The 15,272-nt window shown below is 38.1% G+C and overlaps 1 protein-coding gene across 1 annotated transcript in view; it reads right to left on the bottom strand.

Moving 5' to 3' along the window:
• The window catches only part of AKAP3 (A-kinase anchoring protein 3), a 34,829-nt gene that overhangs the window by 19,151 nt on the left and 406 nt on the right, over positions 1-15,272 (bottom strand). The window contains 2 exon segments of the mRNA XM_017650914.3: positions 598-2,886; positions 10,325-10,420. Of these exon segments, the coding sequence (XP_017506403.2) occupies positions 598-2,886; positions 10,325-10,420 (2,385 nt within the window).

Genomic DNA, 15,272 nt, shown 5'->3' with positions numbered 1-15,272 from the left:
ATCTGCCTTATTCTTTAGTCTTACCTCTCAATTCATTCAGAGCTTAGGGTGATGGAAGAGGGATGCTATTTATTGAATCCCTCCAAATCCCCTACATCTTCTAAATAACTAGCTAAGAGAGTAACAACAGGTTTGAAAATATCATAAATTGAAATCCTTTGCCTCCCATGCCCCCACACATCTTCAGGATGTTTCCTAGCAGCTCCTCCTCATTCTATGGGCGGTGCGGTCATACCCAAAATTCAGCCTGAAGCCCAGACCTTAATCTGATTCTTTCACCAAGGCTCTTATAGGTTCCACATCTGTGCATTCTCACAAACATATGCAAAAGAATGAATCATATTTGACTTATCCCTAATATAGATAAATAGGTAAGTAGATTTATCCTTTTCTCCCTTTGATATGCTTCTTATTAGGCAAAACCTAATTTGATTTTATTCATTATCTCTACGAAGAAGAATGGACTTCAAATTCTTAATGTTCCCTTTCTACCCTTCTTGTGGCTATCCTCCCAAACAGAAATAGTGAAAAAAGAACTTAAAATCCTAATTAACCCTTAACAAGTCATTCCAAATTCTCCTGACTCTACTTCCTTACCTTCTCCTGGATTCCTTTATTGTCACCAGCAAAGTACAAAACAGGGATATTGAGCTCAGAGGCGGCTACTCACTGAAGTACAGCTTGGAGTTCCCTGTTCTGAACTGTATCAGTTAGGTTGTGATTGCTGACAACTGCTTTGGGTGCTGCACACCCTTCAGGCAGCTGTCCTGATATCCCTCTCATTTCACTATGGATAGCTTGATAGGCATTCTGCAAGAGGGCTTCTGCTGTCCCTGTGCCCTTCACTAGTAAACACTCATATAAACCATCTGCGAAGGCTAAAGTTGGCCTACTGGCATTTCCAGACTTACTGTCTCCCAGCTCTGCCAAGGGAGAATCACAGGACTTGACAATAATGAGACATAACTTCATCACTGAGTCCATCAGATGTTCTATCACCTGCTCATCTCTCGGGTTAACAACTATCTTGGTCAGCCCAGCAAAGGCACCACCAGTCTCATTGTTTTCATTTAGTCTGGTTGGACAAGGGGTTACAGGTCTTTCATATTGGTGGGTATCTTCTTCCTTAACTGGTGGTTCTGGCATCTTGTGTTCAGAGCTATGGTCACTCTTAAATATACTCTCACCAAGTAAATTTCAGATAAAGTTGAAGAAAACGCCCATGAGATCCTTCTTTTCTGTTTCTTCTTGGTCACTTCCTATATGAGGAGACTTAAGGTCGGACTCATCAGAAACCACAGGGGACTTGGTGGGGAGGTTGGTGCGGCTCTGAGCATCCATGCTTCCTCCCTGGGCTAGGTGGTACTGAATCAGAAGTAGGGCAGACGCAATCAGGTCCTTGGCCCAGGGGTCTGAAACATACATAACATTCTCAGGTTTCTCTGGGTGATGCATAGGGGGGCTGGAGTTGCAAATATCTGGAGGATGTCCCAGGGGAATGTCTGGTACAGGCTCATACTGTTCGTTGGGAGCTGCAAACGTTGCGCACTGGAGACCTGGAGATTTCCCTTCTTTATGCTGACTTTCATGCCACATGGTCAGTCCCTGTCTGATGATGTGCTCACCTAGAGTTTCAGCACAAGTCTTCTCCTCCTCTGGCTTGGGAGCAGGACAGCATACATTTCCCCTCAATTTACCTTCTGATTTCATTGTTGAAAAGTTTACATTTCGGTTTTTTGGGTCAACCACTCCTTTCATGGAGACAAGGGAGTAACTCTCAGACATGTCCTTGGCTTTCTGAAGAGTCTCGGGAGGTTTCTCGGCAAACATGACAGCGTACAGCTTATCCAGCATGGCATCCATGATGTCTGCAGCCTTCTGGCTTCCATGAGAGAAGAGACTTCTTTTCACAGCTGAGACAAAGTCTGCATCAGTCATGAGGGCCCCTGTGACATTGTGGAGGTTTTTCATGAAAGAGTCCAGGAGATCTGAGACCACCTCTTTTGCATGCTTGATCAGGACCTTCTTCAGCAGGTTGGTGGCAATGGTTGTGTCCTTCGCTTGGATCCTCAGTGTCCTCGTGATGGAGGCCATCATATCAGATACTACACTGTTAGCGTAAGTTACGATCCCTTGACTAACAAAGGATGTGAAGTCATCAGGCCTTTCTTGCCCTCTGAACATCTCTCTCTCCCCAGGTAAGGACCTTCCCTCTCTGGCATCACCTTCAGTATGAGATTCAAACACTTCCTTATAGAAGAAAGACTTCTGAGAAGCAGGCTTGCCATCTGGACCCTTGCTTTCCTTGGTGCTCTCCTTTGTCTTCAGAATGGTCTTGCATTTCAAATTTGGGGAACTCTGTGGTGATCCTGAGGCCCTTTCACCAGAGCCAGGAGGCTTATCTGAGGCAGCATTCTTGGAACAAGCAGAGACACACTGGTTCACAAGCTCCAACGCCACCTTACTCAGGCTTTTGTTGGGCGGGGGGTCATCCCCTGCGTACAATGACTGATGCATACACCTGTGTTCAGAACCATCAATTTCCTCAATGATCTCCTTGCAGGCAATGGCGATGACCAGATTTGTGAGGCAGTTGGCATAAAAGGACACTTCATCTACTGAACTTGCATAACCAGTTTGGGCCCTGGGTCCCTGGAGGGGGTTCTCTCTCTGGGTTATCTCAAAGTGTATTCTTGCTGGGCCACCCCTGCTGGCAGCATTGTAACAGTCCGCAGGGAGACCCTTGCATGGGTCTCCCGAGGTGATCACGTACCCACTGAATGACGATTCTCCAGCCTTGAACCGAACGTCTTGGAACCCTGCTGTACTTTTCTCCAGGTCTCTGCGGAGCGAGCTGAGCACTCTGACAGGATCAGTGGCAGCTTCCTTAAAAATAGACAAGGGTTCAACTGACTATAACAAAGTAAAGATATGGGATATTCAGGGCAACCTCAAAGATCAGTTACAAAAATGGTCACCTCTCTCAAGCTTTAACGGCTTTATCAACATTTATTGAGAGCTTACTATGTGTCAGGCAGTGTTCCAAATATTTTTAAATGACTATCTCATCTAATATTATTCCCACAGTAAGCTTAAATGTTAGCTCTCTTTTTATTGTATGTTTTACAGAGGAGGAAATTGAAGAACTGAGAGATTAACTTAGTTACTTATCTGAGGTTATACAGTTAATCATTGATGGAGCAGCAATTCCAACCCAGGCAGTATAAATCCTAGAGAACCATGATTTCAGCCACTAATCTTTATTGCATCTAATAACGTGTATCCTTAAGATCTGACAATCATCAGCTACATAGCAGAGTTAGCTTTTGAACTGAATCATCTGTTCTTCTATTGATGTTAACTGCTATTTTCTATAATTTATCTGTTTTTATTTAGGTCTCTTATTACAAGTATAGTTTTCAAAAAAATTAGAAAATTCAAGGACAATTGTACATCATTAATCACTTTGCCAGGCTACCCAAGCACAATCTTGATATGCTAAATGGCTTCCAGGGGACTATTTGACATTGCTTAAGTTAACAATATAATTTATAACTGAGGAGTTAATATATATGTGGAAAATGTATTAGTTTTGAGTGAATACAGATTCTTTAGTGGACTAGCTGTGATAAGCACATGCACATATTTATATGCTTACATATTATAACCTATAGTCTTGCTCTTAGGCTAAAATAAGAATGTATGTGAAAGTGTCCTGTTTGCTATCAAATCTAATGGATCATTGTGATTATTGGAGTTAAGACTATCTGAGAATGGGGATAAGCATTGCCAAACTTTAAAAAATAATTTGGTATTTTAATTACCAAGTGTCATACAGTTATACTAGCTACTATTTGTTAAATAATTAAGTTTTCTAGGCACTGTGCTAAGTGCTTTATGTACATTATTTAATCCTCATACACACTCTGTAAGGTAAGTATTACTCTTCCAGTTTCACAGGTGCGAAAACTGGCTTAGAGAAGTTAAATACATTGGCTAGCATGTCACCGCTACTACATGATGGAGCTAGCATTCAAATCCAGCACTGACTCTTACCATTGCTGCTCTCCATCCCTGGAGTACGCTGCTATGTTTTGATGACTTGGAAAGAAGAAAAAGGCAGTCATACCAGTCCTTTACCAGGCTGGTTTAAGCTGCCTATGGGCCTAGTGCTTGCTTCTAAGGCCTCCTAAAATGGTTCTCCTAATTAGAAAAATTGCTACTGTAGGAAAATTTTGTGCTTCAGAGGAAAATTATGCACAGTCTATAATATACCCTTCTACATTTTCTGGTTCTGATTCTCTTGGAGCTGTGTTACAACACTGCGAAGTGTAGATAGCTGATACCAATGTAATATAACTCTTATCTATACACATGTTCATTTTGACCAGGGAAGGTTCACTGGCTTCTTCTCCCACTGTGGAAAAGGTCAGTTTTGCCTTCATTTGCACATTCACTTCAATATTGCTGGCCATTATATGTGTCTTTTTTAATTTTGATTTTCCTTGGAACCTTACCAGTTCCTTGCTAATGATTAAATATAATCTTTAACATGAGTTTATTTTTATATACTTCAGAGATTCACTATGTCACCCTTCTCTGAAAATGATCTTTTAACAGCTTTTGAAGTCTCTGCCAAGATGTCCAAAAGACAATTCACCTAATAGAGGCAAATGTGGTCATGAGAGAAGTACCAGGTGCATCTCTCCTTGTCCCCTAGTGGTGAGTCCAGAGGACAGACAACAGAATATTAGTTTTGCCAGTATTTTCTGCCAATCTTAAACTTAAATCAATTAAGAATTGTGTGCTCACTTAGAAGGAGAAGAACTCTTTGATCTCTGGGCAGGTGAGTTTTGTGTTTCTGTGTTTACTTCTGATGCATGGCTGAAAGTTTATTATTTCTGGTTCAGATATAAGTGACAACATAACATTATATTAGATTCAGTTGTGCAACATTATGCTTCAGTATTTGTACGTATTGTGAAATAATCACCACAGTTAAGTGTAGCTAATATCCATTACCACACATGGTTCAAAATATTTTTCTTGTGTTGAGAATTTAAAAATCTACTCTCTTAGTAACTCTCAAATACATTATAGAGTATTAGTAACTACAGTCACTAAGCTGTTCATTATATCCCCAGGGTTATTTTCTTTATAAGTGGAAGTCTGTACCTTTTGATCCCCGTACACATTTTGCACCCCATTTCCCCTGCCCTGCCCCTGGCAACCATGAATCTGTTCTTTGTATTAAGAGGTATTTTTCTCTTTTTCTGTAAGTGAAATCATATGGGATTTGTATTTCTCTGTCTGACTTATTTCATTTGGCATGATATCCTTTAGGTCCATCCATGTTGGCACAAATGGCAAGATTCATTCTTTTTTCACGGCTGAATAATATCCCACTGTGTATATGTACCACATCTTCTTTATCCATTCATCCATTGATGGACACTTAGGTTGATTCCTTATCTTGCATATTGTAAATAATGCTGCAATGAACATGGGGTTGCCAATATCTCTTTGAGATAGTGATTTTGCTTCCTTTGGATATATATCCAGAAGTGGAATTGCTGGATCATATAGTAATTATTATTTTTTAATAATTTCCTCATATGATTGTGATTAGGATTAAATGAGAAAATATGCACAAAATAATTTGAATACTTAAAGTGGTATAAATATGACAGATAATATTAGTTAAACATTTCAAATTAAGATTAGATTTCAGGAGAGGTAAGAGAAGTCAACAAGCTTTATTTTTAGGGTAATGCAGTATATGTAGTTAACCAGCTGTAGTAGTACTAGGGAATCAAATTTTACTTCATACATGATGGCCAGTAGTGATCTGGGTGAAGACAGAAGTGCCGGAACACAGTATGGCTAGGGATGTGCAATGCAGTTCATTCTACCAGACCAGCTGGGAGGTATGGGGAAGCTGCTGAGTTTCTGTAATGAATCTTTAAAAAAATTATTTTTCTGAACCAAAGGTCAGTAACAAGGGGGAATTTTTTAAAAATTAAGCTTTAAGAAAAAGTTTTAGGAAAGAAAGCTGCCTATATGCCTCTCTGAGAAAGGGACAGAGAAAAGGTGTGGAATCAGAGCAAAGACAGCATTCGAGAAATGGAAAATCAGCTCCCAATATACAAACTATCCGCCAGGATGACCAACCTTATAGCCCTCTGCTAGAGAAGTAATTTAGGGGAGATGAATGATGTATAAAACAAATTGGCTGTATAATTCAATATGCATGTAGGATCTGTGTACAACACACTCTACTAGATACCATGGGATATACAAAGGTGAGAACATACAGTCTAATGTAAAGACAAAACATGAACACAGATATTATTAAATACAATGTGCTATAAAATAAGAAGAAGAGATATATTTAATGTTAGAAGAGGGACAGATAATTTTGGCTGGGTAACTAGAGAAAGAAGTGGCATTTGACGTGGACTTTTAAGCATTTGACAGCCTGAAATAACAGAGCAGGCATTCCTGGCAACAAAATGACACAGGCAAAATATATGTTATTTGGGATAGTGCAAGTTTTAAATCATACAGCTCCTGAACTATCAGTGGCATAAGAAAATAGAGATTTGTTTCTCAATAACTTATTTTAGAGAGGGCATTCAGCTACCAACCGTCTTCCCGATCGGTTGGGGATGCACGCTCTGCTTTTGCATAGTATAATCCTTTCCTAGGGCCTCAGAGTTTTTTCTCTGAGCCAGTGTATGGGGACAATACAGACTGTGCAGGACTGAATAGGAGGGTTTCGTGATCCAAGCCTGGAAATAACAAAAATCACTTCTACCCATATTCCATTTGTCTTCGCCTTTTGAAAGTTTGATTATAATGTGTCTCAGTGCGGAGTTCACCATTTGGAGTTGATTGAATTTTTTGGAATGTTTATATTCATACTTTTCATCATATTTGGGAAGTTTTCAGTCCTTGTTACTTCACGTATTCTCTCTGCTTCTTTCCCTTCTCCTAGTGGGACTCTCACAATGCATAAATTTGTTTGAGTGTGTCCCTCAGGTCCCTTTGGCCTTGTCAACTTTTCTTCAGTCTTTTTTCTTTCTGTTCTTTAGACTTGATACTTTCCATTCTCCAATCTGCACGTTTGTTCATTCATTCTTCTGCCTGTTCAAATCTGCCTCTGTGCTGCTCTAGTGAATTTTTCATTTCACTTCTCAGCTCCAGAATTTCATGTTGGTTATCTTTAGGTTTTCTCTTGATCAATATTTGCATTTTGTTCACACATTGTTTTCTTGACTTCTCCACAACTTTCCTTTAGTTCTTTGAGCTTCTTTAAGACAGTTGTTTTAGAGTCTTTGTCTAGAAGATCTTTCAGGTCTTTTTCAGAGACAGTTTCTGTAGATTTATTTTTTCTCTTTGAATGGGCCACACTTTCCTGTTTCTTTACATGCCTTTGGATATTTGTTGAAAACTGGACATTTGAATCAAATGGCCGAAAGTTTAGAAATGAGGCTATAAGCTGTCTACCATTTGCATCACTACTGTTTGTATCACTGTGTGCCTGTCATTAAGAAAAGTATTAAGTATAAGTAGTAATGTTTCCCTACCTCCACATAATATTAATAAATTAGATTATAAAGTCTCTTAAAGGATCTCTATTTTGTTCAGAAAAAGTATTCTTTGAGAACCTAACTCAGAAACATTTTAGGGACTTAAGTTCACTCAAATCAGGACAAACTTTGGCAAACAAGATTTGTTTAATAATTTTGGTTTAATAAAAACAGCTATGTCTTTTCTGATTAATCAGCATTAAGTATAATACAAGCATGCATTTTAACTTTGGTATGCTCTTAATAAGCTCATACAGGTTATACGGATGTCACAAGCTAGTACTACTTTTACTTAATGCTTAAGATCATGAAAAATATAAATCTGTGTTTAATCAAATCAAATAATTATTCTGACAGTTCATTTCAATGATTATGTTTTATAGTATTGTCAGCTTGATGATAAATTTCCAACATGTTTAATTAACTTAAAATGTTGGACTAGTATTAAATTGAGTTAATTAATGGGTATTCATTGGATAGTTAAATAGTTTCTAAGTAAGACAGAATACTGAAACAATGATAGCTAAGCATAGTTTATATGCTTTTTATTTTTTTATTACTATAGAGAGGCTTTGACTTTGGGTCTGTTAATGAACGTGTTCATTTTTGCTACTTAGGTTGTAAAAGGGATGTGCATGGTATAGAAAGTTGTCTTACATGTTTTCATGAGCTCTGCTAATTTGCACTTAGCTGGTGTGTGGCAGTTCATAATTATATACCTTTCCCTTTCTACTTATGCATTACAAATGTTAGAAAGTACTTTTGTTGAAAGTTATGATTAATATAAGTGGTTGAGACTAAATCCAGGAAGAATAGTTTCAGAGAAATCCAACAGGGTCCATGCTTGTTTTTACAAGGACGCAGGAGAAACCTGGTGGGGAGAGTTTCTTATCTTCACTTTGTAGCCTCAGGAGAGCAAATAACAGAGGCCTTTAAAAGTCCTGGAACTTCCAGGAAAGCAAACTTAAGGCTTATTAGTTAAGGTCAGGAAAAATTTTCATGTTCATGGAGAGCACTTCCCAGCCATCTTCTGCTTTGGTGGCTTAGTTTTAAGTCAACCTATTACTTCCCATCCTATTCTTCACTACCTCTAGCTCAATTAAACGTACTTTATAAAAATTTCCCTGACTACCTCCTGCTTTGAAATGATCTGTTCTTTAAGCAACTATAGCAATTATCCAGCAAATCTAGTTGGTAAATTATCATGAACTTCTTATAATCAGGATCCACCAGTTTAGAGTTTTAAAGTTATATTTATATTTATGTTTTCACATGTGTACTTTTTATTTTCCCAAGTGAATGGTAAGGTCAATAGGGACAGAAATTACTTTGTTCTTTTTGCCTCCTCCAGAGTGCTTCTAAGTGAGAAATAAAACATTTTTTGTTTAGATTCAATACTGAAACTCATCTGTTTTTTGTTTTTCTAAATGAAAGGGCAGAGGTAAATAAAAAGATGTAATAGAGGCAGTTTTGGTTGGCACTTACTCTGCAGTAATTGGATATTTATTATCTATATTTCTTATAAAAAGATGTAATAGAGGCAGTTTTGGTTGGCACTTACTCTGCAGTAATTGGATATTTATTATCTATATTTCTTAATGTCTTCTGTAGATTTGTTAGTATTTTCTCTTATGCTATTTAAAGATAGACAAAAGCAATTTTGGATAAACAGAAGAAGGGTCATGTAACCTTACAGGCAAAGAGGTGCTCAATAAATGTTAATACTAAGGATGAGGATTACAATAGTGATTCCATTAGATCATGAGATCCTTTGAGGCAGGGAATTCTGTCTCATTTATTTTTATATCTCTGATGCTAAAATTCAACACCGTGTCTGTGCACTTAGCCACTACTCTCTCTCAGCTACAAGCTCCCCCTTCCTTGCCTTGCGTTGAGACGTTGGAACTGGGTCCCTCTAAATATATCTCCCTTAGCAGCTGGCTTTGTTAATGAAGGGTGCTGCATGGTCACAGCAAAAGGAAAGGGCTCCCCTTCTGGCCCACCTGTACCCTCTATGCCAAGTGCCTTTGGCACCAGCAGGCTGTGTGTTCCTGTGGCAGCCACATTCTCTCCAAAGAGATCTGAAGAAGACTTGGTTGAAGGAGAGGGATACGTTCTTTGCTTCTTCCTTGTTCATTCTCAGTCTAGGGGTAGTAGCTGCTTTCTGCATTTGCTACTTATAGAACTCACAGTCCTCTTTTATAGCTTTTAGTAGTTAACTTGGCCACCTTTTACTAAACTTTTAAATGCTAAATTACTGGTGTAGTCTCCATCTCTGACTGGACCCTGACTTACAGTGCCTGATACTTAGTAAATATTTAATAAATGTTTGTTGAATGTTGAAGGCAGAATGACAATGTTACTGAGATGAGAGTTTATAGTTCTGAGAATTTTTAAGCATCCTATGTTTCAGAAAATAGTTCCAATTAACTTTGGAGACATTTATGTTGAAACTCAATCCCTTTCTGTTTGAATATTAAACAAAATTTTGTAGCTGTAATATATAGTTTTCCACTAATTGTGGCCTATTTCTCCTACTAAATATCATATTAAAGGAACTCTTTCCCCCAAAAAAGATGGGAATTTCCTGTTTTAAAGAGTTCTCCCCTTCCTCCCCCACCCAAGAATTCCAGCTCTGAAAAGGAGAGGTGGATGGTGGTGGTGGAGAGAATAAGGCTAAAGTTTATGGTTGCCACATGTTTCCAAGTGTTTATAAGGAGGTTGCCCCTTACCATTTTCCAGTCCTGGGGTTGGCTATCTCCAGGGGAAAAGACATCAACTTTGCACACTCTGTTTTGATTTTGTAACCAGTTAATCCTCTCAGACATCTGGAAGTGGAAAAAATGAGAAAGGGCCATCAAAAGGACAAAGTATATGAAAGTAAGGAGAAATAAAGTAAATGGTTGCAGTGTTGAAATAGCAGCAAAGCTTTCAATAGAGAGACCTGCGCCAGGAGCCACTTCAGACCACTTAACTCTGTATCTCTTCATCCTCATCTCTCCACTGCAGGAAGATTTCTTAAACAAATGTATCTCTAGTGCTGAGGCCAGGGACTGGTATTTGCTAGAAGGGCTTGATACAGGTTTGCTCATGAATGAACCTAAGCAGCCATGTCCTGCTTTTAGTGTCCTTGACAGCACTTCCACACCTTGGATTCTCAGTAGACACTCAAAACTCAACTTGATCAAAATAGTATTAATTTACTTTGCCCTTGCCTTTTCTTGCCCCACCAACTTATTTTCTAATGTAACACGTGCTTCATTTTTAATTAATTTCTAGAGCAACTTATTTATATTAGCAGTAAGCCTAGTAGCTCTTCCTTAAGACCACTCCTCCAGTCAGTCCAGGATCCTGTGGGAATTCTCAGTCTCCATGGTTCAGCCAAGCTTCTGACTACCAGGAGAAAAGAGATGTCATATGCACCAAACAGGGGGCCTTTGCTCATGGATACAGACATGCTCTTGCTGATGTTGACTGTTTCCTAAACCTCCCAATGCTTTGCTTTATCCCTACTCTCAGTAACAGCAATGCCGTCTACCTGGTCTTCCAAGACAGGAAGCTGATAATCATTTTCATTGTCTTCTACTCCAAGCTTACCTCCAGCTACTACTTCTCTCATTTGTAGCCATTTTGCTTGGAAGGATGGCTTCTGCTTGTTGCTTTCATTGCCTCACCTCACAGCTGAGCTTCATAGGTCCTATTCCATATACTCCTTGGGCCTTAGCCTTCTCTGCCTTCTATAGCATCGCTTCTTCTTTGGTAGTTTTTGAAACCATGGCTAATTATCATAATACCGGCCCACTGATAATCTTTATCCTCTTTTTCTTTGACCTCTTTTCCCATGCCAGACCTCCATTACCAGACTTCCACAGTGAAATTTCCCTTCTCTCAGTTTAAACTTTGCTTAGATTTATACTTCTCAATTAGCAAAGTGGAATAAGATGGCCCCTTTCTCCTCCCTAAAGTCCTAAACATCTTTGTGAAACAGACATATATATTCATATTTCAATTCCAACAAAATACTGATTGAAAATTCTGTTATAATAAAATTCAAGAGCTTATCTTAACTTTTTAGAGTGAAACTATATTTTATGAAGAATTCTTTAAAGTAAGCATTATTAGGGGTTAAGTAACTAGTTAATTGGAAATATTTGTTTAAAGGACTTTGGGCTGTGGAGGGGGGTTATCCTCCCTCAAAACAAAACCAACACAAATCAAATATAGATTACACATGATATAAGCTTATTTATAAGTAGATTTATTATTTCTGTTATAGAGAGTATTATGAGTAATTATTAAAAAGAAAACATAAAATCTTTCAAGAGCTACCTTTCTTTGCTCCCACAAGGATTTGTATCCATTTTTCCACCCCTTTCACTAATTCAGATCACGGAGGTGGGACGATGGTTTCTTTTACTCTTCCTGACCCTGTAATAAACACTTTGCTTGGGTAAGCAATGGGTTCTCTGCCCTGATTAGACCTTAGAATCAACCAGAGAACTGTTTAAAAATACTGAATCTGAGATACCACGCACCAGAGAAAGTTATTTCAATGGTATTGGGGTGGGGGAACATAGGCATTTGATTTCTTTAAAGCTCCTTGGGTTATTCTAATGTATATCTAGAATTGAGAATCCATGGCCCTGGGCCTGGGCTTGTCTGGAGAGAATCTCTCTGAGAACGAATGGCCAGCTCCAGAAAGATAATTATTTAACTTCTCACTAAAAATTTTCTCTGCAATTTCATAACCTTCTTTGGCATCTCATTTTAACTGTGTGTTTTTTTTCAACCCTAACAAAGAAGTTGTTTATATCTATGAAGGTAAACTCTATAGTTTCTCCTAGCAGCTATTATATATAAATATTCTTATGCTTGAGCCATTACCATGAGGAAAGGAATGGATGGTACTGTTACTTGGCCAAAGTATGAGAAGAATTGGAATTAGGTTGTTTGGGACAATTGACAGAGTGAGAGCCAGAAGTTCATGCCTCTTAATCTCTAGTTTCTATTTCATCTTAGTGGATTACTTCTAATAGAAAATGACAAACTCAGTAGGATCTGACTCATTTAAGCTATATATCACAAATAAAGTGGGGACGAAAACAAAGTACAAAAAGGAGGTTATGTGATCACTTTTTACTGAGGACAGGTTCTGAGATATGAGCAAAGCTCTTGATTAATTTGTTATCTTCACTATCCCTACATTTATGCCCCCTCCTGCCATGAAATACAAGGAATCTGCAATAGAAAGACATAAATGAAGGTAACTAAGTGTACATATGAACCTTACTGCTCTTATTACCATGTAATGATTTTGACTTTGAATTTTTCACATATGGTACACAAGTGATGAGCACAAACTGACATTCAAATTTAAAGTCCAGATCTTATTCTTGGTGCAGTCTGATGGTTCCCAGATGCCAAAAAAGGTTTCATCTTCTTGGCCAATAATTTCTGAATGAGTATTGTTGTTCTCCACTTTTAAATCATTGACAGAGAGGCTTATTTAACAATGAGGAAACTGAAAGTTTTTTGCCTAATCTCAAACTTGCTTGATTAGAAAGTCAAAGGATAAGTAGCTAGAATGAAGTATGAATGCTGTGAATTCATGGATCTCACACTTCTTAAGTATTCCTTTGACAACCTGAGGGAAATATACATCCTCAGGTTGTAAAGGGAATTCACAGTTAATGTCAAAACCAGCTTGCATATTAATTATTTTCCCTACACTACCTCTATTAAGACACTTAAACTGAACACATTAGGACATTGCATTCTCTTCTTATATATCCACCCAGTTCCTCAATAATGTCCCTAAATCCAACCCTTACTTTATAGCCCAGGTCAAAACCTACCCCATCTATGAAATATTTTCTAAATACCAAATTGAATGTGATTGCCCCTTCATTGAAGTTTCAACCTTTACATCTTGCCTACTATTTTAATTGCTCACATACATTGCATCTCCTGTAGTAGAGGGCTTCATGAGTACAGATGCATTTTCTCACTCATCTTGGTATCTCTCAGAGTAGCTGGTGTCTTAAAGTTGGTGCTTAAAGCATATATGCTGAAAGCATATAAGAATACTGTCTATTTCTAATTACAGATAGCTCAATTTTCTCTTTCTTAAATTGGAGAATCTGAGAACAAAAATGAAACGGCTTGCTCAAGTCTGCAATGGTGGTAAGTCATTCATTCAGGCTTTCTTGAAGCTTGACTCCTGTGGTGGGTAAGTTCATCCAAGAGACTTACTTATCCAATGATTTATTAACAGACTTTCCTTAACACAAATAAATCAACATCTCAAAGGTCCTGTTATACTTTTTTCACAAACAGAAAGTATACTTATTAGTCATGTATATCCAGCAAACACTTCCTAATGCTTTTATTCTATTTCCTATGTCTTCTACATGTTTATCTGTATCCATAAAGCTTGTTTTAGACTTTTAACTCCCCAAAGTGCCCGGGATAAGAGTACATAAAGAGGTATTTAAATACCTTTTGATGATAATGGTATTCAGATTTCTAAATCTGTATACATTTCCCATAATGAAAATGGAAAAAGAGAGTAGGAAAATCTAAGGATTTTAATGGAGCCAATGAATGGATTCAGAAATTTCTCAAGTCCAAAGTTACTGAATAAAATCTTGGAGTTAGGGTGGAAAATAAAAAAGGATTTGTGTCCTCTACTACATTTGATAAGAAAAGAGAACTATATTCAATGTAAAGATAAGTGGGCCTTAGAAACCATTTATTCTAATGTTCTCATTTTACAGATTAGGAAATTGAGGGTCAGAAAAATATTATAACCAGTAATATATAATTCTTTAAATATTACAGGTTAAGATCCTGGAAGCTGTGAAATTTTTCTATGGCCAATAATAGAAGGATGACCTGAATGTTCCTTAAAATGCCTATGTAATTATTACCACAATAATAACTGAGGAGGAGAGCAAGCCATGAATGCCAGTCGGCTCAGCAGCACAGGGGTGCAATTAGGGCTGCTATGTCCCAGACAACAGCTCCATTTCAAGACGTTTTTCTCCTATATCCACCATAAGCAAGAGGCACCTATTTATGCAAGACTCTTAAACTCATAGAAAAGCTCAAACTATAGGCAGCATCAAGGGAAGCTTTTGCAGGGTTGATACATACCTGATCAAGTTTTGAAGTTTATTCAATCAGTTTTTTTTACTAGTTTAAAAAGGAAGAGTATATTCAATTACATCTATTCTCTTGTTCCCCCTCACTCCCTTTCTCTAAGTGCCTGCACATTGTATACACACTCAATGAATTAGGTTGCTGCTGTGATAAGTTTTAGCTGATTTTGCTTAAATAAGATTAGAGGTGCATGTGTACCAGTAACTACTCCATGGATCTCCCTCTCTCTTTGCCCTGGCTTCTTTCCCTAGTGCCCCATTAGTACAGACACTCTTTGCACAGCTAGATACATTCTGCCTTTCCCCAGTTCTCTGCTGTTTTGCCAAGTCGTCAGAAAGGATAGTGAGAGGATAAAAGGGGAATGAGAATCTGGGTTCAGAACTACAGCAGGCTGACTTTGCCATTAGAGCGTCAGAAAAAAGAGAGCTTTTGGAACAGCCACACAATGAAGAAGAAAAGTCAGCAGGTCATCCATCAGGCTTTCAAGTCTCATCATCAAACTGGGAAGCAAGGAGCCCC

The sequence above is a fragment of the Manis javanica genome, chromosome 15, assembly GCF_040802235.1.
Source record: "Manis javanica isolate MJ-LG chromosome 15, MJ_LKY, whole genome shotgun sequence".
NCBI classification, from domain to species: domain Eukaryota; kingdom Metazoa; phylum Chordata; class Mammalia; order Pholidota; family Manidae; genus Manis; species Manis javanica.
This window is presented reverse-complemented; position numbering and strand designations above follow the sequence as displayed.